General features: G+C 39.3%; 1 protein-coding gene across 3 annotated transcripts in view; it reads left to right on the top strand.

The window, feature by feature from the left end:
* The window catches only part of LOC113015681 (E3 ubiquitin-protein ligase Midline-1-like), a 93,012-nt gene extending 68,088 nt beyond the window's left edge, over positions 1-24,924 (top strand). For all 3 annotated transcript variants that reach the window (XM_026157799.1, XM_026157798.1, XM_026157800.1), the window contains exons 4-10: positions 6,062-6,169; positions 13,430-13,578; positions 14,493-14,620; positions 16,945-17,088; positions 21,338-21,499; positions 21,792-21,999; positions 22,616-24,924. In XM_026157799.1, the coding sequence (XP_026013584.1) occupies positions 6,062-6,169; positions 13,430-13,578; positions 14,493-14,620; positions 16,945-17,088; positions 21,338-21,499; positions 21,792-21,999; positions 22,616-22,964 (1,248 nt within the window). In that variant the 3' untranslated portion in view covers positions 22,965-24,924. The remainder of the gene's footprint in view (positions 1-6,061; positions 6,170-13,429; positions 13,579-14,492; positions 14,621-16,944; positions 17,089-21,337; positions 21,500-21,791; positions 22,000-22,615) is intronic.
* Positions 24,925-25,711: the final 787 nt, after the last annotated feature.

The raw sequence follows: 25,711 nt of genomic DNA, 5'->3' as shown, positions 1-25,711 counted from the left end.
ATATCATTTTAAAAAGTGAAGATGTAAACATAGCAGACTTCGGCAAAAAAAAATTTATTTACATTGATTTGTTTTTTAAACCTGCTTTTATTCATTCACATTTACTGGTCTAATATATGTTTTTATCTGCCCAGAAACAAGGGAAAAACATGACAAGTGACAGTGTAGATTTATTTACATTAAAAACAAATACGAGTAAAGCAAAGTTTACTCAAGAAAATCAGATTTTTCATTATTCGTCAGGTTATTTTGGAGGCGTCATCGTAGACTCAGGGAGTGTGGCCAGCATATTAGTTTTTTTTTTTTTTTACAACATTCAAAGTTTCAGTGATTAATACATTATGAATATTACGCTCCTAAAGTATATATTTTTAATGAAACTGCTTCTAAAATGTATCTAGCATCTACATTAACTGCAGAGCTCTGTTTAATTTCACATAAATATTCTTAATAATAACAGAGAACGTTCGAAAATCTGATCTTACATAGGATGCAGACAAAAATAAACGTACACAAACAAACATAGCGTCTTTAGCATCTTTTAAGGGTTACATATAAATATATAAAAATACAAATATATGTAACATCTGCAACATCTTTCAGCCTCCATGCACTAAAAAAACTGTTTTCGAAATTGAAATGTTGAAATTTCCCAAAAGCTTTGAGTGCAGAAACAGGCAAGTGCAAATCATCAGGTTTCAGTCTAACACGTTTATTTTTGGGATAACAACCAATTGTGCGAATGTCTGCATGCATTTAACTCGAGTGAAGGCAATTCTGTGCTAAGCCTGCCTGTTCATGTTCCACTAGCCCACTAAGAAGCTTTAAATAAAGTGATGCCACAGGCAGTGGTTGAAAGGCAGTGACATCTTAGTTTAGAAATAACGGAGAACAGCCTGCATGCGTGGCAAGGTCTTTGCATGCTGCAAGGAAAGAGGATTATGATTTATTAACATTTAAGCGCTGTATACATTTTTTTTCCGAGCATGTTTTCATGTTTCCCATCACACAGATATGCTTCCTCTGAGCTTTAAGCTCAGGGGGAAACTGTGACGAGGCAAGAATTTCAAACAGGAGAAAGAAAAACTTTGATCCTTTTCTGATGAATAAATGATGAACATGAAAAGGGCAAACAAACCCACTTGACCTATTTCTCCCCAGTGCATTATGACACATGCAGTGGAGTTTCGCAACATAATCTATAACCCTAAATAACCTCTGAGGTGTACACTGAGAGCACGTCAGGTCAAGCTGCACAGGGTCGAACTGGACTAGAAAAAGTTCCAAGCAAAAAACCAATAACGATCATGGGCTAAAAAGTACATCAAATACAAATACAACTTACGTGAACTCAGGAAACTGAGCTGTCTGATATGCTTGGCATGAATATGTCAGGGCTTAAAAATAAATAAATAAATAGATAAAAAAAGAGATGGTTACTCAGCTTTGGTTGGCGTGCTGTTGATGGAGCTTTCTGAATTTTTCACATCACATTAAGCCTCTCCCAAAGCCTCACTAAAGATGGCTGCTGAGAATCTCTCAGACACTTAATGTTGGCGAAAGATCAAGCAAATGGCAACCTTCCTTAACGAGTCATGTTTGAAAAAATAAAATAAAAAAATAAAAACAAAGAAGAAAAAATGACTGCACACCCGGTTCCTCTGAGTCACCATCTGCTGTGGTTCAGCTGTGGCCACAGTTTCATTTAACACTCCCACACCAAATTACGCACGCATTATTTTTCGGCTGGCATCGTGACACATTTTTTTCTTTTTCAAAGAATCTAGTGCCAAACAACATTTGGACCCTTCTATGCTGGTTTTTTTTCTTTTGCAAAAATGGGGCCCAGTTATAATTTCGTGAAGGTACAATGAGTTTCAATGCAATAAATACTCAAAGAGGGATCGTTTTAGGCAGTTAATTGGTTTGTTTATTTAAATGAAAGGAAGGAAATTATCCCATTAAAAAAAGAAAAAGAACACAAGAAAATGAAAAAGGATTAGCGCTTTTGCAGTTTTGTTTTAAAGCCAGAGAGAGAAGGAAAGCGTTACCTCTGATGCGTGTCAGGGAATATAGGCCCTTCAAGACCAACTTCACCCCCCCCCCAGAAAGTTTGTTTGATGCACATTTTACAAAGTTTGGATATCCTCCAGGCTTGAATCATTTGTGTGCATGCATGTGTGTTTCTGTGGTTAAATGAATCACTTAATGTCCCTCTCAGGCTATAATCTGTCATACTGATCATATGCTCCAGAGGGTTCTGCCCACAGTCATTAGATGCTTCACATCTTTACACAGCACATCATGTACTTTGGTCACAAATTGTGTGTGGGTGTCTGTGTGGCTGTGTACATGACAGTGTGTCTGCGCCACTCCCTTGTTACTGCTGTTTATATTATGACATCCATTTTCTAACAGGTTAACTATGTTCAAGGGTACAGAAAGTATTCTTTTCCTTACTTGAAAATAAGCTTTCTTTGTCGAACTATGAAAGTGGATTTGAAGCAGGAAACTAGCTGATAAGATATTGTAATTATGCACTGCTTCCTGAGGGATTGGTAACCACTGCTAGAAATGCACTAGAATTGGTAGAGTTGGTTATGGTGCCAGACACCACAGGAAGTCATTAACAGTCGATGTTAAAAAGTAAGACAGTCGACAGCTGTGTTAACCAGTGTGGTTGTGTGGTACACCAACACAGGCCACATACAATCAATCGTTTTTTTAAGATGAGAGCAATCCCTTAAGCTTGCAACGTAAAAGCTAAAAGGTAAAAGCATCAAGTGCTGATGCAAGCACTGCTAACGTTAGCTTACACATAACTCAATAACTAATTTATTGTAAGAAAGTGACACAAAAACAAAGTGGTAGTTGAAGAATGCGAGGAACAATTGACAATACAGATGCTGTGAAACCTCGTCCTTTAGACCATGCTCAACTTTGATTATTTTTTGATGTGGGATTTATGGTTACACGTTGGTGGCTATCTTGGGTAGTGCAGATAGAGCGATTGTGAGTAATCATCTTATACACTAAGGCCAAAAGTCCATGTGGACTACCAGTGCAGAACCATGCTTGTCAGTTATGGGTTACCTTACCTTTAGACTAGCCTTTCAGTCTGATTATTCTGAATGAGCCATAGATAGTTCATAAATACATGTATTTGCACTTATAGAAGTGTAATTACTGGTTTAGTCAATGGTACTGTCTACATAGTGCAGGGGTGGGGGAACTCCAGGCTTCAAGGGCCGGTGTCCTGCAGGTTTTAGATCTCACCCTGGGTCAACACACCTCAATCAAACGATTAGTTCATTACCAGGCCTCTGGAGAGTTCAAGACATGTTGAGGAGGTAATTTAGCAATTTAACTCAGCTGTGTTGGATCAAGGACACATCTAAAACCTGCAGGACACCGGCCCTTGAGGCCTGGATTTCCCCCACCCCTGACATAGAGCATATAGGTGACAGCAAAGGTGACACCCACCTGCTATTGGTTAATACATTGGAACATTAGATGTGCTATCCTCACATGGGCATGTTCAGACAGCACATAGACTAAGTTGAACAGAGAGGGCACAGAGGGCATACTGGCTAGCATCCAGGATGTGTCAGACCTTTGCATTCTCAAATGTCTGTTGTGTAAATCCCGAAAAAGTTCAGGGCTAAAGTGCATCTGTGAAAAGAGCTTAAGATTACTTTTGTGTCTGTGCCATCTTATTGAGAGATAAGCATAGAGGGGTATATCACCTTAAATCCACAGTGACACCTTCAGATGTCACCTTCTACAGTCACGTAATGTCCGAGAAAGCAAGTTAGAGCTTTCTGGTAAACTAAAGAGACAAAGTAATGCCAGAAAATTCTGAGGCTTTTGTTCCAACTTCATTTTAGGCTGTTTCAATCAGTTTTTGGAAGCCATTCCTAAAACATCAAAACATTAATCAGTGCCAGAAGTTAAATAAATGCGGCTAGAGATGAAAAGAGCTGCCTTCCAAGGAACAGATTAGCCTCAGCATGTGCTCTTTTGGTTTATATTAAGAAAGGCTTCAACCCAAAATACCTTATATCTGCATAAGTATACTAAGTGGTGTACAAAATGCCACTCAGAGATAACATATACAGTAAACTGTTAAAAATGTCAGGCTTCACCAGAGCTGTCACAGTGATGTTGATGAAACCAATTAACAGTGTTGAAAAGACAGTTGCAGAGGCATTGCTATAGAGCAGAGCTTAGGCATTCAGCTCGGCATGTCTAACATAAGCACTGAGATGTAATCCAGGTGGAAAATTGTTTCTGTTGGCAAAATGATCCCAGAAAATCACATAAATGCTGTTTAGGAAGGGACGCTGAGGATATTGTGGAAGTGTACTCCAACCTCGTTTGGCTCTGTGGAGGAAAAGCAAATGAGCCCCTATGATGTCATTATTAAAACACCTGTCAGCATTGATGTGTGCTTGTAAGAGTGTATGTTTGCATGAATAACTGTGCAGTCTTTCTTCAGCTCAGTAACGCTCACAGCAGACTTCCCTTTCATTGCTCCCAGTGCTATCGCTCTGCTGCAGCAAGAAAACACTTTACAAGGTGCTGAAAGGGCCGCTAGGAAATGACCACAATGAGAAATTACACATTATGTTTGGACCTGCACTCTCATAATTGGACTTGAACAACTTTTATAGCCTGCTCAGACTATACAGGTTCCAACTGCAAAGTGAATCAATTGCCTCACAGAATGGACCCTCATGGCAGAACCACCTTGAAAGCGGTCAGCTGCACTTTTTCAGACACCTTCCAGCTAGACTAAATCATTTTTATTAAAGTTAACTGCCATCAGTGGGATTTGAGGCACACAGATGTTTCAGTCCATAGACTGAAATTAGGCTGATTATGCTCCTTTTATAATACTGCTGCTCACTTAGGATATTACTAGGCTCTACACTGGAATTCAATATTGTGAATTCCATAATATATACCTACAATGATTGTAGGTATATATGTCTGTAAAAGAATAATTTGACTGTTTAGATGTAATCACCTTTATATTCCATTCCCCTTAAATGCTACACGACAGCATCTGTAAAAATAAAGTTACTGCATATTTTTGTTTGTCATGAATAATAAGTATTCTTGACTAGTTAGCTTCTTTAGCAAGCTAACTAACCTAGGTTAGCTACAATAGATAGAACGCCTGTTTAGTAAAATTAGTGGAAGAGCATGGCATATTATTTGTCAGATAATTGCATTAAAAATGATTCAAAAGGCACCAACATCTCAAACACAGTTTGAAGATTTAGATCTTTGATTTGAATTAGCTGAACCGATGATTAGCAAAGAGTTAGCCATCCAGTTTGTAGCTAGCCAACCTGCCTCTAAAAGCTGCCTCACTTCTAATAATGGATAACTAGTTATGAGTTATGAAGTAGAGTTTTTATGAAGGGGAAAATAAGACCAAAAATACTTTAGTTTATCAGCCTGTGAACATGTTTATCTCTGCTGTGAATTGGGCATTTTGCTATAGATATCTACATGTCCGTGACAGTTCACAAATGCCCTTTGTTGAATTTGAAAAGCAACTTCTGTTATTGAAGTTGCTCAGTGAGTCAGATTTTCCACAAGATCTATTTGTACATCGCTTCACCTTTTTATGTACTTGTTTAATATATAAAACAGCAAAAACATAAACCTACTGTACATTTCTTTCACATTCAGAATTCTCACACTCATATAAAAAGGCAAATATATATACACTGTACCGTGTATAAGAGCTCATTTCATTACCCTTGCACAGCATATTGCTGAGAGTCATGTGTGCTTTCTAACAGACATAGTGCTTCCCGCTTACTTTCCTTATCACTCAGCCCTCTAGCCAGCAGGAGGCAAAATAGCTGAATATCTTCGTCAAGTGTTTGCTTCCAGACAGGAGGGCTGGCTGATGGATGAAAATAACACCCTGTCCCTCAGTGGACATGATGTGGAATCACTAAACATACATCCCTCTATATACCCCATCCACACCTTTCATCAGTCGCTTTGTTTGTCTAATACTCGCCATGAATTGGTTTCTCAGGTGAACGCGTCCCGCCAGGAGGGCAAGCTCTTGGAGGAGTGTGACGTCCTGATTGACATTATTCAGCAGAGGAGGCAGATCATCGGGAACAAGATCAAAGAGGGGAAGGTGAGGTGAACGCTATGGGCCGAAATCTGTGCCATCAGAAACTGAATTTGAATAAGTTAAATCTGAATTTGAATTGCTCGGATTGAATCTGAATTGTAACTTGAATAAATGCTTTTAAAAACTGAATATGAATTAGCCTAATTTGAAATTCAATTTATTGGTTTGAAAATGATCATCACTAAACTGAAATTGAATTTTATAGTTTGAAAATGAATTCATTTGCTTTGAAACAGTATTTTATCCATTAAAAATTTAGCTCTCGAATAATTTCGGATTCACTTCTCAACATTCAGTTTCAGTTCTACAATTCAATTTCAGTTCCAAAATTCAGTTTTTTGGGACTTACATCCGGTTCCGGTTGAAGAGTAATCAAGCGCAGATTAAATAGAACTACGTTTTACTAGTGGACCGAAAGTGTTACTGATGGGAATCTACAGCGTCTTGAGCTGAATTAAGACTTCAGAAGTCATTCGTCATGTCGAATGACCAGCGGATAAACTCTCAGGTTGGTAATAAATGTATTACATGTATAAGAACAAGCGTCATGTTAACAAATGATAGCCGTACAGTAACTTTTATGCTTATCGTAGCTGTTAGCTAAAAACACTAATTTAGCGTAGTTTCCCCTGAATTCAGCTTTGACAAACAAATATGATCGACTGTTTCTAGTAGAATTCCAAAGTTGTCATCTTGTACCCTCTCCGAGCCCTGTATGCTTGCAGAGACTCCTACAGTAGGGAAACATGCAAAACGGTGTCCAAACCTTTGTATTTTAGCTTTATTTATGTCTCACACAGCATCCCAACTCTTTAGCTAACTTAATAACGTTAGCTAAAGTGAATAGTTAGTCTAATTCATTAGTGCAGCATTGCTGGATCACATCTGTTTGAAGTGATATAATATGATATACAACTATCACTGAAACAGCAAACTTTGTAAATAAACAAACAACACTTCTCAGTTTCTAAACATTTGGCCAGAGCTGTAGATTACACTATCAGTGCTTGTTCACTCTTGACAAGAATTACATTTCTAAATTTACTTTGTGCATTTACAGGTAAACAATATCTAATATTTTATCTAAATGACTGCTTTGTCTTTGAAAAGGTGAAGAGCCTGAGGCCGGTGACAGTCCAGTTCTACTCCAAGTACACCCTTAAGGTGGCTCACAGGACAAGGCCACATTCCTGTCCTGCCAGAAGAGAAGAGACACTTCAGAGTCTTCATGCAGTTCAACCACACCTGTCATATTTCGTATGACAGGGGTCTCAAACTCCAGTCCTCGAGAGCTGGTGTCATGCAACTTATCCATGTGTCCCTGGTGCAACACACCTGAATACAATTAGTAGGTCATTAGCAAGAGTATAGAACTTGACTGCATGCTGAGGTGGCAACCCCTAACCCTACTCAAGTAAATTTAAGTAAATGTATGTATTTGGAAACATATACTTCTAAAAATACTTTTATTGCACCATGTTCATTCACTCATGAGCTGCTGTAACATGAATCAAATGGCTGAATTTCCAACTCAGCATGCAGTCAAGTTCTATAGTCTTCCTAATGACCTACTAGGTGTGTTGCAACAGGGACACATGGAAAAGTTGCAGGACAGCGTTTGAGATCCCTGCCGTATGGTGTTCATGCAGTTTTCTACCCCACAGTTAAAGCATGTCTGACTGTCTGTTCAGCATATGCAAAAATATATGATGAGTTTAAGCATGTGATGACAAAGGTCTTCCATTATGGTGTTTGTCATCACATGTCACAGACATCTGGATGATCATTTGGAATAAACAAGAAACTAAAAACTTGTTACTTCATCTTTTACCTTTATTGTTATTATTGTTCTTATTTTACATTGTTAGGCATTAGGTTTATTTGTAGTAGTCCTTTCCAACTTCTTTCCCTCTTCCATGTTACTGTGTCAGCATCTATTCGGGGTTGGGAGTGGAACAGAAAGTAAGGAAATCCAAAGTGCCATTAAAACCAGGAGAGGTTCTTATATTTCAGAAGAGGGGATTAATTCAAAAGAAATGACCTCAATGCCATATTTTATTTAGGAACCCTAGAGAGCACTTTGCAAAATAACACATTCTTATAATTTCACCCTCAGATGAGCCTAGCTACGACTGTCAGGGAAGGTGATGTAGGTACAGAGCATGTGAGAGTGGTTAAGTTAATGTCTCTTGTCTAGATGAAGGCACAAGAGGGATCAATGGCAAGGCGTAGAAATTCAGTATCTTCAGTATTCAGTGGACACTCCATTTCTGGCACAAAACACCTGTACAAGATGGTTGATTTAGGAGGTGATCCGACGACTTCAGCCTGTCAAACATAGCAATGGAGCAGTATGTTTAAAAAACAAACAAAAAAACTAATTAAGCATGCACTCAGTACCCTAAGAATTATTATGGTAGTTAAACACAGTGATAGTCACATACAGTGGGGCAAAAAAGTATTTAGTCAGCCACCGATTGTGCAAGTTCCCCCACTTAAAATGATGACAGAGGTCAGTAATTTGCACCAGAGGTACACTTCAACTGTGAGAGACAGAATGTGAAAAAAAAAATCCATGAATTCACATGGTAGGATTTGTAAAGAATTTATTCGTAAATTAGGGTGGAAAATAAGTATTTGGTCACCTCAAACAAGGAAAATCTCTGGCTCTCACAGACCTGTAAAGTCTTCTGTAAGAAGCTTTTCTGTCCCCCACTCGTTACCTGTATGAATGGCACCAGTTTGAACTCATCATCTGTATAAAAGACACCTGTCCACAGCCTCAAACAGTCAGACTCCAAACTCCGCCATGGCCAAGACCAAAGAGCTTTGGAAGGACACCAGGAAAAGTATTGTAGACCTGCACCAGACTGGGAAGAGTGAATCTACAATAGGCAAGCAGCTTGGTGTGAAAAAATCAACTGTGGGAGTGATCATCAGAAAATGGAAGACATACAAGACCACTGATAATCTCCCTCGATCTGGGGCTCCATGCAAGATCTCATCCCGTGGGGTCAAAATGATCATGAGAACGGTGAGCAAAGATCCCAGAACCACACGGGGGGACCTGGTGAATGACCTGCAGAGAGCTGGGACCAAAGTAACAAAGGTCACCATCAGTAACACACTACAACGGCAGGGAATCAAATCCCGCAGTGCCAGACGTGTTCCGCTGCTGAAGTCAGTGCATGTCCAGGCCTGTCTGAAGTTTGCCAGAGAGCACATGGATGATACAGCAGAGGATTGGGAGAATGTCATGTGGTCAGATGAAACCAAAGTAGAACTTTTTGGTATAAACTCAACTCGTCGTGTTTGGAGGAAGAAGGATACTGAGTTGCATCCCAAGAACACCATACCTACTGTGAAGCATGGGGGGTGGAAAGATCATGCTATGGGGCTGTTTTTCTGCCAAGGGGACAGGACGACTGATCCGTGTTAAGGACAGAATGAATGGGGCCATGTATCGTGAGATTTTGAGCCAAAACCTCCTTCCATCAGTGAGAACTTTGAAGATGAAACGAGGCTGGGTCTTCCAACATGACAATGATCCAAAACACACCGCCCGGGCAACAAAGGAGTGGCTCCGTAAGAAGCATTTGAAAGTCCTGGAGTGGCCTAGCCAGTCTCCAGACCTCAACCCCATAGAAAATCTGTGGCGGGAGTTGAAAGTCCGTGTTGCTCGGCGACAGCCCCAAAACATCACTGCTCTCGAGACGATCTGCATGGAGGAATGGGCCAAAATACCAGCTACTGTGTGTGCAAACCTGGTAAAGACCTATAGTAAACGTTTGACCTCTGTTATTGCCAACAAAGGTTATGTTACAAAGTATTGAGTTGTATTTTTGTTATTGACCAAATACTTATTTTCCACCCTGATTTACGAATAAATTCTTTACAAATCCTACCATGTGAATTCATGGATTTTTTTTTCACATTCTGTCTCTCACAGTTGAAGTGTACCTCTGGTGCAAATTACTGACCTCTGTCATCATTTTAGGTGGGGGAACTTGCACAATCAGTGGCTGACTAAATACTTTTTTGCCCCACTGTATCATATCACTTCAAACAGAGGTGATCCAGTAATGCTGCACTAATGAATTAGACTAACTATTCACTTTAGCGTTTTTAGCTAACAGCTACAATAAGCATAAAAGTTACTGTACGGCTATCATTTGTTAACATGACGCTTGTTCTTATACATGTAATACATTTATTACCAACCTGAGAGTTTATCCGCTGGTCATTCGACATGACGAATGACTTCTGAAGTCTTAATTCAGCTCAAGACGCTGTAGATTCCCATCAGTAACACTTTCGGTCCGCTAGTAAAACGTAGTTCTATTTAATCTGCGCTTGATTATTCTTGAACCGGAACCGGATGTAAGTCCCAAAAAACTGAATTTTGGAACTGAAATTGAATTGTAGAACTGAAACTGAATGGTGATAAGTGAATCCAAAATTATTCGAGAGCTAAATTTTTAAAGGATTAAATACTGTTTCAAAGCAAATGAATTCATTTTCAAACTATAAAATTCAATTTCAGTTTAGTGATGATCATTTTCAAACCAATAAATTGAATTTCAAATTAGGCTAATTCATATTCAGTTTTTAAAAGCATTTATTCAAGTTACAATTCAGATTCAATCCGAGCAATTCAAATTCAGATTTAACTTATTCAAATTCAGTTTCTGATGGCACAGATTTCGGCCCATAGAACGCTCAGAGGGGCGAGGACTGTGACACCATTTGTTTGCTATAAATGCTGTATTTATAACAAGCTTTGCCTACATATTCTCTCAATCTTTCTTACAACTTTCATTTAATATTAAAATGCTGCTTCAGTCCATCTATCAACTGCTCAAGCACACATAATAATCCTCCGAGAGTGAACATTGTCTGCAGCTGTAATAACCTGTGAAACAAATGGATTCCCTCATTCATGCTCTGTGTTTAATATCTACATGACACCTAACTACAATTTAGAGCTTGTGTTTTGCTAGAGTTGATTGACTTATAAGGCCAAGCTTTTATTAATCCCAATTTAAACTCTCTGATATCAGTTTAAGATATCATCAGACCTCATTTTCTAATCAACACAATGCATCATCACAGTTGCTTGACCTGATCCTTACTCTTCCAACAGACGGCAAACCCTTCAACACATATTCAACAGAAGGGAAAAACAGACAGACTGCCCAAAAGCAGATCCCAGAGCATATGGGACGGCACTCTTTCTCGTACTCTAAACACAGATGATTTCTTTAAGCTCCGTCTAATGAGACTTGGAATGCACTAGGGATGGGTTTTGTTTTTTTTTTACCATGTAATCTAGGCTTTCAGCTGTTAGGATTGTGCAGCAAATAGAGAAATGGATACAGATGGATGGATCATTGTTTATAGACCAACAGAATTCTTACAAATTGATTTTGGGTGTTTGTGTTAGCTCATACTCAAAAACAACTCAACACTGTCTTTTCTGAGACAAAGTTTCTGTAGTAATAATGACTAGCAATTGATTGAAATTTTCAGTGCCCTTAAATCAGGATTACAGTATCTTGGGTTCTTTGCAAGCCAAGCTGCTGATGAAATGTCCTTTGACCTCAATGTAACCACTGACCTAAATCTGTCTCCTGAAATCTTTGCTGACAGGGAAAGAAAATGAAACCGAGGAGCAAACGAGGCCATCTAAAATCCCAGATTTCCATTTAGCAGAATCACTGACAGCTCTGAAAAAGTTAAGATTAGCTGGGGCATGAGAAGATTAGCTGATACTGAAAGAAAACATTTTGCCAAGCACCCTGTGTGCTCTTTATTTACTCTTCCCTTGTTAAGATGGAGCTTCTGAGGACTTCATCTTAACAAGAAAAAATGTTTTGTTTTGTTTTTTTTTATATGCAACAATTTATTTTTGATGGTAGCTCTAGTGCGGCAATAAGACCTATACACCCATATCTCCAACCACAGAAAACAAGAGGCATGTTGTTACATTAGTTTGGTGGGTTGCAAAGCATCTTGCAGATGAGCAACAAGGTAGGTAGGGTAAAGTGACTCAAATAATGAACACGATTTCAGATTTCCCTACCAGAATGAATGCCCTTAAAATGATTCATATGAATAATTGAATTCATACATTTTTATTGGCATACACAAGATAAACCATGGACGTAGCTTCCAAGCTGGAAAAATAAAGTCAGTGCAGAAGTGTCTTAAACCAGCGGTCCCCAATCCCCCAGACGGGTACCAGTCCATGAGTGGTTTGGTACCGGGCCGTGAGAGTTGAGGCTTGGGTGTGAAATTCATGGTTCTCAGTAATTTTAGCATTATTTTTTTTATTGTTTTTATCGCTAACTCAGTTTCCCTGGGTCGTTTCCCGTGTGTTATGAATAAATCTTCTTTTTTTTGGTACCGGTACTGGTTTTATTTTGTTGTATTTATCCGCAACACCTTAAAGGCTGGTCCGTGAAAATATTGTAGGACATAAACCCGTCCGTGGTACAAAAAAGGTTGGGGACTGCTGTCTTAAACCACCATTCTATTCGAAGGCCACCAGATAGCCAGTATCTGCTTGCAAAAAGCCTTTCTATAGTCGTTCTATAGAAGTCTATGGGAAAGCAAATGAGCCCCTATGACACCTATAAACGCTATCCTGCTAAGTTGATGGGTCAGTCACTAATTTTATGTCATACTGAATAAAATAAAAAGTCTATTTCAAACGTCTTGTTTTCCTTTTTTCAAAATAGCGGATAAATGTGCTCAATGCCTAATGACTTTTCAATCTCGTTGTCAAGTCTGTTTCATCAAGGCTTCAAAACAGAATTTAAGAAACCAACCAATCATGGGTAGCTATGTCCAAAACATTACCTTGAAGTGTCAGGTGCAAAAAGAATGTGGAAAAAGAGACAAGTAAAGTGAAAGTTAAACTAAATGTCCTGTGATTTTATTTATGGATGATGGGTATGTTCATGCCCTTTGTTAACCTTCTGTGATGTTAATACCAGTAGAAGAAAACGTGCAGAATTTGATGACTACCTACATTAGTCAACCGTGGATTTGACCTTTTCATGTATGAGTGACTTCAAAATGTTAACATCCATCTTCTTGCGCCCATAAAAGCCCATATTTCTGGGACGTTTTGTGCCATCAGCTCTGATTATGTTATCAGCCAAAATGATTCACAACACCTTAACTTGCATAAGCACTATTTCATCCATTCCGATTCATCCTGATAGTCTTTTCTGTGACTTTCTCTTTCACACTTTCTAGGCACAGAGGCTTCGGAAGCTCGCCCAACAGATCTCCAACTGCAAGCAATGCATAGAGAGGTCCACAGCCCTCATAACACAGGCCGATCAAACGCTGAAAGAAACCGATCATGCTCGCTTTCTGCAGACAGCAAAGAGCATCAATGAGAGGTCAGACAGCCCACACACTGACCGCATGCCTTAATTATTCAGCTCAGCATGTTAAAATCTAGCTTAAGGGAGAGGTTAAAGACTGCAACCACACAAATGGTGAGAAACAGTTTGAAAACTTTGTGTACATAACTTCGCCAACAGCCAAAACAAGTAGAGTGGGATTTCATCTTCTATTTAGCATAATCTTATTCCATTCCCTGCTTAAGCTCTCTGACTAATTGATTTGGCAATTGAGAACAAAACCTGCTCTCCAATATGTGCATCCTCAGGAGAAACAAAAGGGGTGATATAAAAAAGAAATCATTATCCTTTAGTCCTTCATACAAAAGCAGTGTTTCAATCAGAATCTAATCTGCACAGCTTCACTAATTAGGAAGATTATTTTCTTTAGATTGGGAGTTTGTGTTTTTATTTAGCAACTGTTGAGGTGTTAATTCTGTATATGGATGTTATGTACAATGCTTTGCAAAATGCTAAAAATGCTTGTCACTGTATTGCTAACACTTGTGATGTTGACATGACATTTTTTTTCAAGTCCAGTTAAAATCTATTTTGGGGTGGTCTACCCTTCAAAAACACCCCTAACACATACATATACAATTACAAAATAGCTTAAACTGACTAGTTCATATGTAAAGTGTATTACAAGTATCTGGCAGGGATAGCTCGGTAGGTAAAGTGGTCGCCCCATGATTGGAAGGTCGGCGGTTCGAATCCACTTAACGGCTACCCTGAGGTACCCCTGAGCAAGGTACCGTCCCTACACACTGCTCCCCGGGCACCTGCTTAGTGGGCTGCCCACTGCTTCACTGAGTGAATGGGTCAAATGCAGAGAAAAACAAGTAATTTCCCCATGGGGATCAATAAAGTATCCATTATTATTATTATTATTATTACTGGTCCTGATATAGGGTTTCCATGGCTACTGCATCAACCCAAGTGCTGATCCCTGAGATACACCTGACTGACACCTTCGACACATTTGCCCTGGACTTTACTAGAGAGAAGAAGCTGTTGGAGAATCTGGATTACCTCACTGGTAAAAAATCATAGCCTGACTGTGTTTGGGTGATGTGCTATGTTACCAACTAATGCTAACAAGCTTGGCAGGCATTCAATGTACTATACCAGGGGTGCCCAATCCCAGTCCTCGAGAGCTACCGTCCTGCAGCTTTTAGATGCATCCTTGTTCCCACACACCCGAATCAAATGAATGGCTTGTTATCTGGCCTTTGCCAAACACGATGGCATGCTGAAGAGGTAATCAAACCATTTGATTCAGCTGTGTTGGAGTAGGGATGCATCTAAAAGCTGCAGGATAGTAGCTCTCGAGGACTGGGATTGGGCAGCCCTGTACTATACAGATCACTGCTAATTAGTGCCAAGTAGCATTCAAATAAAATGCTAGAACACTGGTTAGTAGACTATGGGCCAGCTTTACTAATGTGTTTCGTTAGTGCAGAGTGGGTATTGGAGGAAGAAAAATATACTGTTGGTAAGTAAGTAAGTAAAATTTGTTTCTATAGCGCTTTTTGCTGATGACCTTAGAGCTCGGGAAGAGGAATGCGGTTTCAGCAGGTCAGAAATGTACTGGGGAGCTTGACCATGTAGGGCCCTAAAGGTTAAATTAAAATTTTAAGTATTTACAAAGAGAGGACAGTGACAGGGTGGCATGTATAAAGTGGGAATATCTGCAACTAACTGTGTTGGATATATATTTCTCAAAACACAAAATATAGTGAGAAGCGTAAAAAGCATTTGTTAATGTTCGTGACACAAAATTTACATTTAGGGATATGTTTCCAAGGAGTTTAGAGATTGTGCTATTTTGCCTATTCAACTAAATCTGACCCCATAAGCCTAGATACAATTCAGGTGGGTGACTCCAAAAGGGAGTAATTTGGCATTAAGACGCAAAGTGTCTTTTGTATCAGGCTGTAAAGATGATTATTCTGCTGTAAAGTTCAGCCTTTTGGAAGTTTTTGCATTTGAAGATAGCCTCAAGTGGCCATTCAAGGAACTGCAGGCTTTATTTTTACCCAGAAACCCAGAACTTTCTGCTTGGGAAACCTTTATGTTTAACCTCCATTTTTCATCAAATGGACGTCTGCTGATTATAATTCAATTCAGTTCAATTCAGTTTTATTTATACCGTGCTAAATCACAACAACAGAGGTGGAAGACAGGACAGATTATACTGATTAACCAGAAACTAATTTTCAAAATGCGTAGTGACAATCACTGAGAACTGCTGTTCATGTTCATCCTCATTATCATCATCTTTTGATGGCTTCTTTCTTTGAATCCATGACCTAATGTATAGTCTTAATCTATTGTGTAGCCCTTTGATTACACGATTCAGTTTCTCATGGACTGTGAAACTCAAATATTGTCTCCAATTAAGATTATATTTATGCTTTAATTTAGGATTTAAAAAAAATCTTTTGATGTCTCGGTTTTCTTCAAGCATTGCATTTGAACAGACCCCAGCCTATTAACTCTAAAATTAATTTTCAACATTAATTTCCGATGTCCTATTTGCAAGGCCCCATCAAAATGTCACTGCATGAATTATGGAGCTTGGTGGGGACAAAAACGAGGTAGTGTAGTGGGTTTTGAAGGTCTGTGAAAGTGGCTGGCTCGTATTTATTCTCTGTGATGCATGAGGGCTTCGCTGGAGGGCCTTTTCACTAAGTGAATCAGTCTGAATCACTCCACTATGTGCAGCCACTCATGACAGAAGGCTCGGGAGAGGGAGCGAGTGACAGACAGAGAAAGAGATAGGAAGTGGCTTTACAATCAATTTAAGCTGTGCCTTTATATCTTTATTTCTTTACCTCGGTCCATTCTGTTTCTATCTCTTTCTACCGAGAGGCTTCATGCACTGAATACAAGAGTGATTCATTGTATTTATTTCTCTGTGGAACAAAAACAGTTATAACATAATGAAGTTTTCCAATGAATCAATGCATGAGTGGAAGAGAGCCAATCTAACATCTCTGGTTATGTAACGACTCGCATTTGTTACTCCTAAAAAGGGCTGTTACATTTACTGTTCCCGCTGTTAATGCGATCTGCTTTTTATCTGAATTGTTTATTATTTTGCTGCTGCCTTCCTTTTAATGCTCAGCGTACCACTCTATTAGAAAGAGCATCCTCAGTCCTATGTGTAATGAAGCTTGTAGACTCATAAATCGAAGCAAATGAACACGTACAAGGTTAATCAAGGCTACCGTTGTAACAGCTGACAACCTTTGAGTGTGTCATCACTTTGGAATATCGCTAATGTAATTTGCAATTTTATCCAAACACAATCTAAAATTAGAGCCTGAGACGATGATTTTTTTTCTTCAATCATTGCAGCTCCAAGTGCTCCGTGCATAAGGGAAGAACTGTGCACGGCGTCCTATGACACAATCACTGCCCACTGGACGTCAGATGATGAATTCACTGTGACGTCCTATGAGCTCCAGTATGCTATTTTCACCGGACAGTCCAACATTGCCAGTAAGTATGAAATGAATGCTGGAATCAGATAAGAACTAAATGGTTTTTCAAATCTTGAAAGTACAAGAATGAATAAATACATGAAGATATAACCCAGCTCAGATAACCAATCTACAAAGTTTATTTTAGTAGTTATTTTTAAGGTCCCAGCTACAATAAAGAAAATAAGAGGTTATGGGGGTGAATTCATTAGCATTAGCAAAATAAAAAAGAAAGTTGAAAGATGGTGAGTCGTTTGTAGGGAAGAGCTTTTTGAACTGCATAACAAAAAACTTCCCAGGGGGAAGGAGAGAGGTTGAAGCGGCCCATTGAGCACCACATTCAGGGTCTTAAAGCACCTTAATGGCTTCCATTAAGTAATTAAGGTACAACTCCACTTCCCAAGTATCCAATTAATGTAATTTGTGGGAAAAAAAGCAATCCTTTTAGCAGTACTAACTTGGTAAATGTGAATGCAAACAGATTGATGTAATTTCCATCTGTCACGCTGAATTGTGAATAAACATTCACATATCCTTTAAGAAGATCAAAACTTGTCTAAGAATCATGTTATGTTTGAATGCTGACTCTTTTATTGTAGTTTAATTTTACTCATCATCATAGTAATCCAGTGACAGCTGTCTATATGCACGGGTGCACTACAGACATCAGGGATGACTGTAATGAGGGCCACGAGCTTTAGTTCTTGACCAAGCCATTAAAGTTATTATAAAAGTGTTGATAGACTTGTAACTTCTTTAGATTTTCTTCTCCTCTCCATGCACCTTGAAAGTAGACAAAGTAATGCCAGAAAGCCCTATTCTGCCCCATACCAATGTCAATTGGGCCTTCTAAATGCATCCACCTTGAAACATCCAAAACCAAGCCCTAACCCTAATTCTAGACAAGTCATCTCACCTCATCCGAGGGCACATCGAGTCATTCCCAAACCAGCTGAAAGATATATCCTCTCCAGTGAGTTCTGGGTCTGCCCCAGGACCTCTTCCTGGCAGGACATACCTGAAACACCTCACCTAAGAGGCATCCAGGAGGCATCCTCGTCAGACCTAAGATCAACTCTGTACATTTATGCTGCCCTACTACTGGCCACTAGCTCCCCTTAGGCAGATGGGAGTTGAAGTGCTTTTCTAAGATAGCGTTGGAGTGGAAGTGGAAGTTCCTGAAGTGAAGCCTCTGGCCTTTATGCTACTATCACCCTGATGTTGTCACACATCAAATGACTGTAGCTTGTGAAGGATGAAAGAGGGATAAGATTTGACAATAGCAAATCCAGAATGCATGAAGAGCACTCAGTAAAAGATTAGACTTCACTGGAAACGCAGAGTTCTTACACTGAAACATGTGAAACATTTAGGTTTAAGTGGCATCGAAGGAGTGAGATGTGTCAGGAGGGATGACAGCTGGGAAACGAATCAGCATCCTTGACACACGCTAAGTGACACAATGTCTCGTAGAGCAACAACAGACAGGCAGTATATGCCGACATACTCACTCTTGCTCAAATACACACAAGCCCTAGACAATCATGAGCACACTCAAGTGAGCAACAACTACAAGGAAGAAAATGGGGTCAGGGCATCTGAAGGCGAGATCCCCTGCTCCCTTTCAATCAAACCGCCTTTTCTCTGTCTTTCATCTGTTCTTTTTGAAATCCTTTCTAACATTCAAACAGAATTACATAACAGTAAAAGTACCTTTTTCCATTTCTTTTCTTGGTTCCCATGCTTTGTTTCCCTCCTTTTCACTCAGCTCCTGATACTTTTGGGTTACACCCTTCCTTTATTTTTTTCCTTCCCATCTATGTAAGGTTACACCTTTGCCATTGCCTTGTCATTACTTCACAGATTAAAGAGTATTTAAAAATGACAGCCATTAAACTGATTTGACACTTCATTTCTTCTCTTGCTTTCACATTTCTGTCTCTTTCCATTCAAGAAGACAGCATGATTTTTCTCACCTCTTGTTATCAGGTCAGGTAAAGTCAGAGGTGTTGCTTTTGGCATTCAAGTCATGTGCAAGAAGTTTCCCCCCTGTGGAAATTGAGTTGTATCACTATGCAGGAAGTAGAAGTATTGTAATTTTATGGAATGGAACAGTGAAAACATTATCCTTCTAATTGTTCTGTACAGCCTTCTGAATCTAATTTCCAGTGGGAAATACATGACAAGATCATGCACAAACTGCTTTTTAGTCTTAGAGGTCTTTTAGCCTGTTGTAGTGTCAGTAGCTTCCTCAGTAGTTAAATAATAACTGCATGGTGGCATACACTAATATTGCCTTTAGTCTTTAGCATCATGGATTTAATAATTTTCAGGATTCAGGATTTTCAGTTAACTACATTTCATTGTTTCTTTTTCCTCCAAAGGAATTTAAATTGCATTCAAAAACAAAGTACACACAAATACATGTATAACGTATTAGCCTAAACTGATAACTAATGAATTTAGGTGCCTGTCTACTTTCATTATGATTATTCATTTACTAAGCACATTATTGTCAATATAAATAATTCAGAATATTGAAAGTAGCTTTACTAGACCATATTATATTATTAACAGATCATACTTTTATGCTAAGCTAGCTTGTTAGCCTGACTTTAGATGCTTTTTCTTCCATAATCAATGAATTATATGTTACATAACAAACTATCATCTATAATCACCTTGACAAGATATGTTTTTGTGTTAGCTAAAGTTAGTCATCAGGGCTATCTCACTGTCTACCTATCATTTCTGAAAGAATTAAGCTAGCATATGTGAGTTTACAATATACTGCGGAGCCCCACAAGGGACATTAGAGAAAAAAAAATGAAAATGAACTTTTGCGAACCTTTAGTGAGATCTTCCAAAATAGGTTGCATCCCTTCGGAGGCCGCCAGCTTGAAGCTGACCGGGAGGTCCAGGCACAATGTACTGGGAGTGGGTGTTCTCGTCAGCTCTAGTGGGCCTCGACCTCCTGGTCAGGTTTGAGCTGGTGGGTAACAGACATTTCCGAAAACCTCGGAGCACTTTTGCAAGTGTTAAATGTCTTGATAAACCGAGCAGATATTTGAAGTTTACACAGCTACATTCTAGCCTGAAAATATCTTGAAAGCGTATTTTGTGACCCAGATAGAGTAATAGCTGCCACCATTGTTGGAAACTGGAATTGGCTGGGCCACATTATGAATTCTGGGATAGATTGGGCCACGAAGGATACACCCGACCCATTCATCAAAATTCGGGGAAATGAAGGATGCATTTGGAGCAGCCTTCGAATTGGGACAGCCGTCAAATGCGGCCTCTGAAGGATGCGGCCTATTTTGCGTGATCTCGCAAAAGTTTTGTGAGATCTCACAAAAGTTCATCTTCATTTTTTTTTCCCAATGTCCCTTGTAGGGCTCCATAATATACAGGTTAGTTTTAGGCCTGTGCTGCAAATTATCTTTACAAAACTGCAGAAATGCTTCCATTTCATTTCGTAAATGAATATGACTCTTCATTTCCTCTCTTGCTTTAACATTTTAAAAGGTAAAACAAATATTTAAACGACTTTGTGTTCAGTGTCAGTGCCGATGATATTTTTGTCTGTTTAGAGGTCTTTGTTAGAATGTGGCATAACAGTTTATGTGACAGTGACATTAAAATTGTGGGTGCTCATTATTTAAAAAAAAAACAAAAACATACACACACCCAAAACACTAGTTTCCATCTATGGATGGATAACAACGAGCAGTGGCAACTTCCTGATCAGCAGGCAAACAAAGACATGAAATGGAGGGAAAATGTACACCCACATATACACACATATGCCTTAGGAGGTTGTGCAGCAGCTCTAAAGTGCCATTAAATAAAAAGCACATACCAAAGACACACAAACACACATAGCAGAGGGAGCACAGTGCAGCTATGAAGTCAACGAGGTGTGAATAGTTTCCTCATGTGCCTTTTCACACCCTCTCACCTGTTTCCACTGGCATGGGGTTGCACACAACCAGTTATTTTGTTCACCGTCCTTTCACACAGTGATGCATTATTCTTCCAGGGAACTCTTAAGTAAATAGTTTTTCTGTTATTTGTGAGTTATTTTAAGGAGAAATGCCTGCAGTTATATGAATTCTTCAGCACTTCAGTTTCATTTTCATTCTAGACTTTGTCCTATAGAGTCGCATAATGCAAAAAATAAATACAATGAATTATAATTTAAGTGAATTAACTGTCTATTTACTAAATCTGACATGACTTTTTTGTTTTTTTTCCTCCACTCTCAGGTCTCTGTAACTCCTTGGAAAGCTGGATGATTGTTCCCAACATCAAGCAGAACCACTACACAGTGCACGGTCTGCAGAGTGGCACCAAGTATATCTTTGTTGTGAAGGCTATTAACCAAGCGGGGAGCAGGAGCAGTGAACCAGGGACTTTAAAGACAAACAGTAAGATAATAAAGACTGAAATAGTCCTGAGTCTTTTTTTTCCTGTCTGTAAACACACAGTCCCTAATTACTATTTATTTGGTGGACTGCTAAATATTTGCCATAGGTGGTAAGTAGGTCAAGGAGAGAAATTACATATGCTAGAAAAGTCTTCACTATAATCTCTTACTGGTAACTACATGGTCCTTATGGTCAAGTTGGTAAGAACTCAGGTATACTCTGTCTTTTCCTAGCAAATTATGGGAACCATTTGTAAATCAACTCTTCTATTTATCTCGTTTACTACGAACAGGCCAGCCGTTCAAGCTTGATCCTAAATCTGCTCACAAGAAGCTGAAAGTGTCTCACGACAACCTGACAGTGGAGCGAGATGAAACCACATCCAAGAAAGGCCACAGCCAAGAGCGGTTCGCCAGCCAGAGCAGCTACGGTGTTGTGGGAAATGTCTATATTGACAGTGGGCGTCACTACTGGGAAGCTCTCATTGGAGGAAGCACATGGTGAGAGCTACACATTTTAAGTAATAATTTATGGATTCTGTTTGAGGATAACATCTATCCATCTATGCATTTCTGTCCACTTATTCAAAGTTAGGTTGTGGGGCTAAGCAGACTTTTCCCCACCAACCTTCCTTCTTTCTCCTGAGGTATCCTCCTATGTCAGATGACAAATGTAATCCCTCTATTGTATTCTGGATCAGCCTTTGGGGTTCCTCCCAACCGAGCATGACCAGAGAACCTCTAAAAGGAAAGCTCCATCCTATTTAGATGCTTGGACCACCTCAGTTTGTTGCTTTCTGCATAAAGGAGGAGCAGGTCCTTAGAGATGTCTGAGATCCTCAGCCTGTTGCTAAAGATGCGTGTAGACACACTACGCAGGTAGCTGTATCCGCAATCCCAACTTTTCAGTCATGGAAACAAATGAAGGATGGAACCTAGATTGATGTTGAAATTGAAAGCGTTGCCTCATTTCACAATTACTTCTGACAGTTCACCACTTCATCTGCTTATACCACCAAATTCACTTATGAACAGAATACTGAGATACTCAACTAAGCAAATACTGATGGTCTTTGGTTTCCAAATAATGATAACAGAAATTTTATCTCCTTCCAAGGTATGCTGTAGGCATAGCCTATAAGTCAGCCCCCAAGCACGAATGGATCGGCAAGAACTCAGCGTCTTGGGTGCTCTGCCGCTGCAACAACTCCTGGGTGGTTCGTCACAACAGCAAGGAGCTAGCGATCGAGCCGTCACCCCACCTGCGACGCGTTGGGGTCCTGCTGGATTACGATTCCGGATACCTGAGCTTCTATGATGCTGTAGGCTCCCAGCACCTACACACATTTCATGTCTCTTTCATCCAACCCGTGTGTCCTGTGTTCAACGTGTGGAACAAGTGTCTAACCATTCTTACTGGTCTACCGATCCCTGACCATCTAGAGGGACTGGAACCAAACAACTGAAGGCTACACAGAGACAAAAATAAATCAACCCAAATTTAGTATCTTAAAGCTGCACTGGGCAAGAGATGTGAAAGTACTCATCTTTGGATAGAGAACAGAAGAGGGATCTATCCTCTTTAATTCAATCAGCTCTGCTCTATTTACCCAACATAAATTCTCCTCATATGCACTTTTGTACCCAGAGGCAATGCCATCTCTATCAGAAGCTAGCAAGCACACTGTCCTAATAAAAAGCCAGACTTGCATGTCAGATTTATTCCTCCTTTACAAGCTGGCTTCCTTTGATACATGCCATAACACCCTGTTTGTCTTGGGCTAAATGTCTATGTGAGTATCACGGCAACTTCACTTTCTCAGACAGCAACAGAACTTGCTAGCATTTCTGCAAAGTTAGCTAGCGCAGCTTTACTGTGCAAAAAAGACGTATTGCATGACGTGTTGCTTTGTCAAAGCTTCTCAAAAAGATTTTCTGTCTATTATTAAAATTTGCTCAATCAAATCTGACTCTGGTTAGAAAAGTCTACTCTAAGGCACTTTGGGCTATGGTGAGCATATTTGTACCATGGTAACTAGGATACAAGCCACAATCAATTATTATTTTCCTCTCTACCTGCCTTTTTTAGATTATTTTCTTAGATATTGCATTTTGAAATTCCCTCAAACTGCACACATAAACACAAAAAGTATACTTTCATCCGTCAGGGTTGTTGGAAAGAGCAGAATTACAGATGTATATTTTGTAAAGTAATTTCACCCCTCTTATCTTTTCCTTGCTCATTAAAAAGGAACCAAAGTAGCCATTGCTGTTCATATAAATTTTACGCTACGAGAATAAATGGAGACTTATTTTTAAAATGTGACAGAGAAGAAAATAGCATTATGGTCAATATTAAATGCAGCGTTCCCTTAAATATAGACTTTGTCTTTGCACATTGTTCATACTTTATTCATTTTGTAGCTTAACATTCAAATGGATTCTGGTGCAATTAACATGTATTCATATTGGGAAAGTGTTGTGTTGGACTTATTGTGTTCAGTTTGTTTTTGGCAGTCATACAAGTCCTGTCATTATTATTTTATGTGGTACATAATATGTGAATTGTGTTACAGTTGTAGACACAGGTTATTATTGGAGATTATGTGTGAAATGGACATTTGGGTGTACTTTTTTTCTTTTCTTTTCTTCTTTTTTTAAACGTTCTGCTAATTGAGCATATGGATATTTAGTGGGACACATCTGTGCCACAATACCGTTACACCAAAACCAGGGTGTTCTCATCTCTACATACTGCTTTACATGTTCTTTTTACACTTCAGGTCATCAAACCTATATTCAGACTGTCTATAAAAAGATACTTTATTAAGTCAACCACCCACGCACAGGGGGGCTGTCCCCAGACGTGTTGCACAATGACGAAGTCAGTAGGGTAAACTCACCTCACTCAGTCACCGGGTCCTATTTGTTTTTTTGATTTTTTCCTTAATTTCTCCAATTTAAATGGATAAAATTAGCCAACGTGAGTTTTAGCTGTTGATACATAAATAGTCCAAATCTGTATAAGAAAACCTCCCAGAAGAAACACAATCGAGTACAGTATGTGCTCTGTAATTTAGGTTAGAGTCCACTGAATAATTGTTAAGCATTACAAAATTGTAAATGTAAAGATTTGGTTGTATATCTTGACGGACGTTGGTTCAAAACACAATACATAGGACAAATGAGCTTCAATTCTGTGTTTATTGGCGATAGATTGAACTCTGTGTTTCATTGTAAATGATGCAAATATTGTGTTTAATTTAATGTTTCCATTTGAACTTTGTATGAGGCTATGATGTTATCTGTTCAGTCTCTGTGGATATTTTTACGGGAAAATAATACAGTACGAGAGCTTGCGTCACTACTGTCTGAGCTAAGTCTGTACGAGAGTGAAAAATAAACATTGTTCCTTTTCACATTAAAGTGTGCTCTTTTGTTTTTCTCCAGTTAAGTAATATGGCGCTGGTGTGAGAATGTCAAGAGTCGATCTCATAAAATATCCAGGAGAAATGCCAGGAGCCATTTCTGGTGAAAAATAAAGATCGCATATTGAGAAAATTCAGGCGGTCCCAAATTCAATAAGTTTAGACTGTGACATTTTGGTTTTGAATAAAGTTACTGGTGCCCTTCGGGCAGGTGTTGCACTCGGTGCTGTAAGCAAGAATCAGTCATTTAAAGCTGCTGTAATCAATATTCTTACATCAGCATTGTACTTCACTGCTATTTCACTCTATAGGAACAGATGCTGCACAGGGACTTGACAGCGTGGGCTTTTTCTGTCACGCCATGAATCATTCAAAAAATGTTCTAACGTCAAGCACTTCAGAAGGTTCAGACTTCAGCCTGCTGAGTTCACTCTAGTTTACACATTTCCCGTAGAAGAGGAAGCTGTCAAGTTTATCACGTGAACTTCCCGCGGACATCAGGGGCTCTTCCTGATTTTTCCAGGAGCAATTGTTCTAAGACGCCAGGGGTTCAGTGGGGCTTCACTGCTAGACTGTTATAGTGTAGCATTAGTTGAAGCTCTGTGTGTCGTTCACACGGTTAAGTGGCATGAGCTCGCCAAATTAATTTACCCAGCGCTCCACTGAGCAAACAACAAAAGGGACACAAAGACAATTTTTCAGGTCACCAAATGGCAGAGTCACGCATGTGCGTGTGAGTGTATGTTTGTAATTCACAGCTAGGATGGCTCTTTGCCTGTTTTCAT

The sequence above is a fragment of the Astatotilapia calliptera genome, chromosome 23 (assembly GCF_900246225.1).
Source record: "Astatotilapia calliptera chromosome 23, fAstCal1.2, whole genome shotgun sequence".
Taxonomy (NCBI): domain Eukaryota; kingdom Metazoa; phylum Chordata; class Actinopteri; order Cichliformes; family Cichlidae; genus Astatotilapia; species Astatotilapia calliptera.
This window is presented reverse-complemented; position numbering and strand designations above follow the sequence as displayed.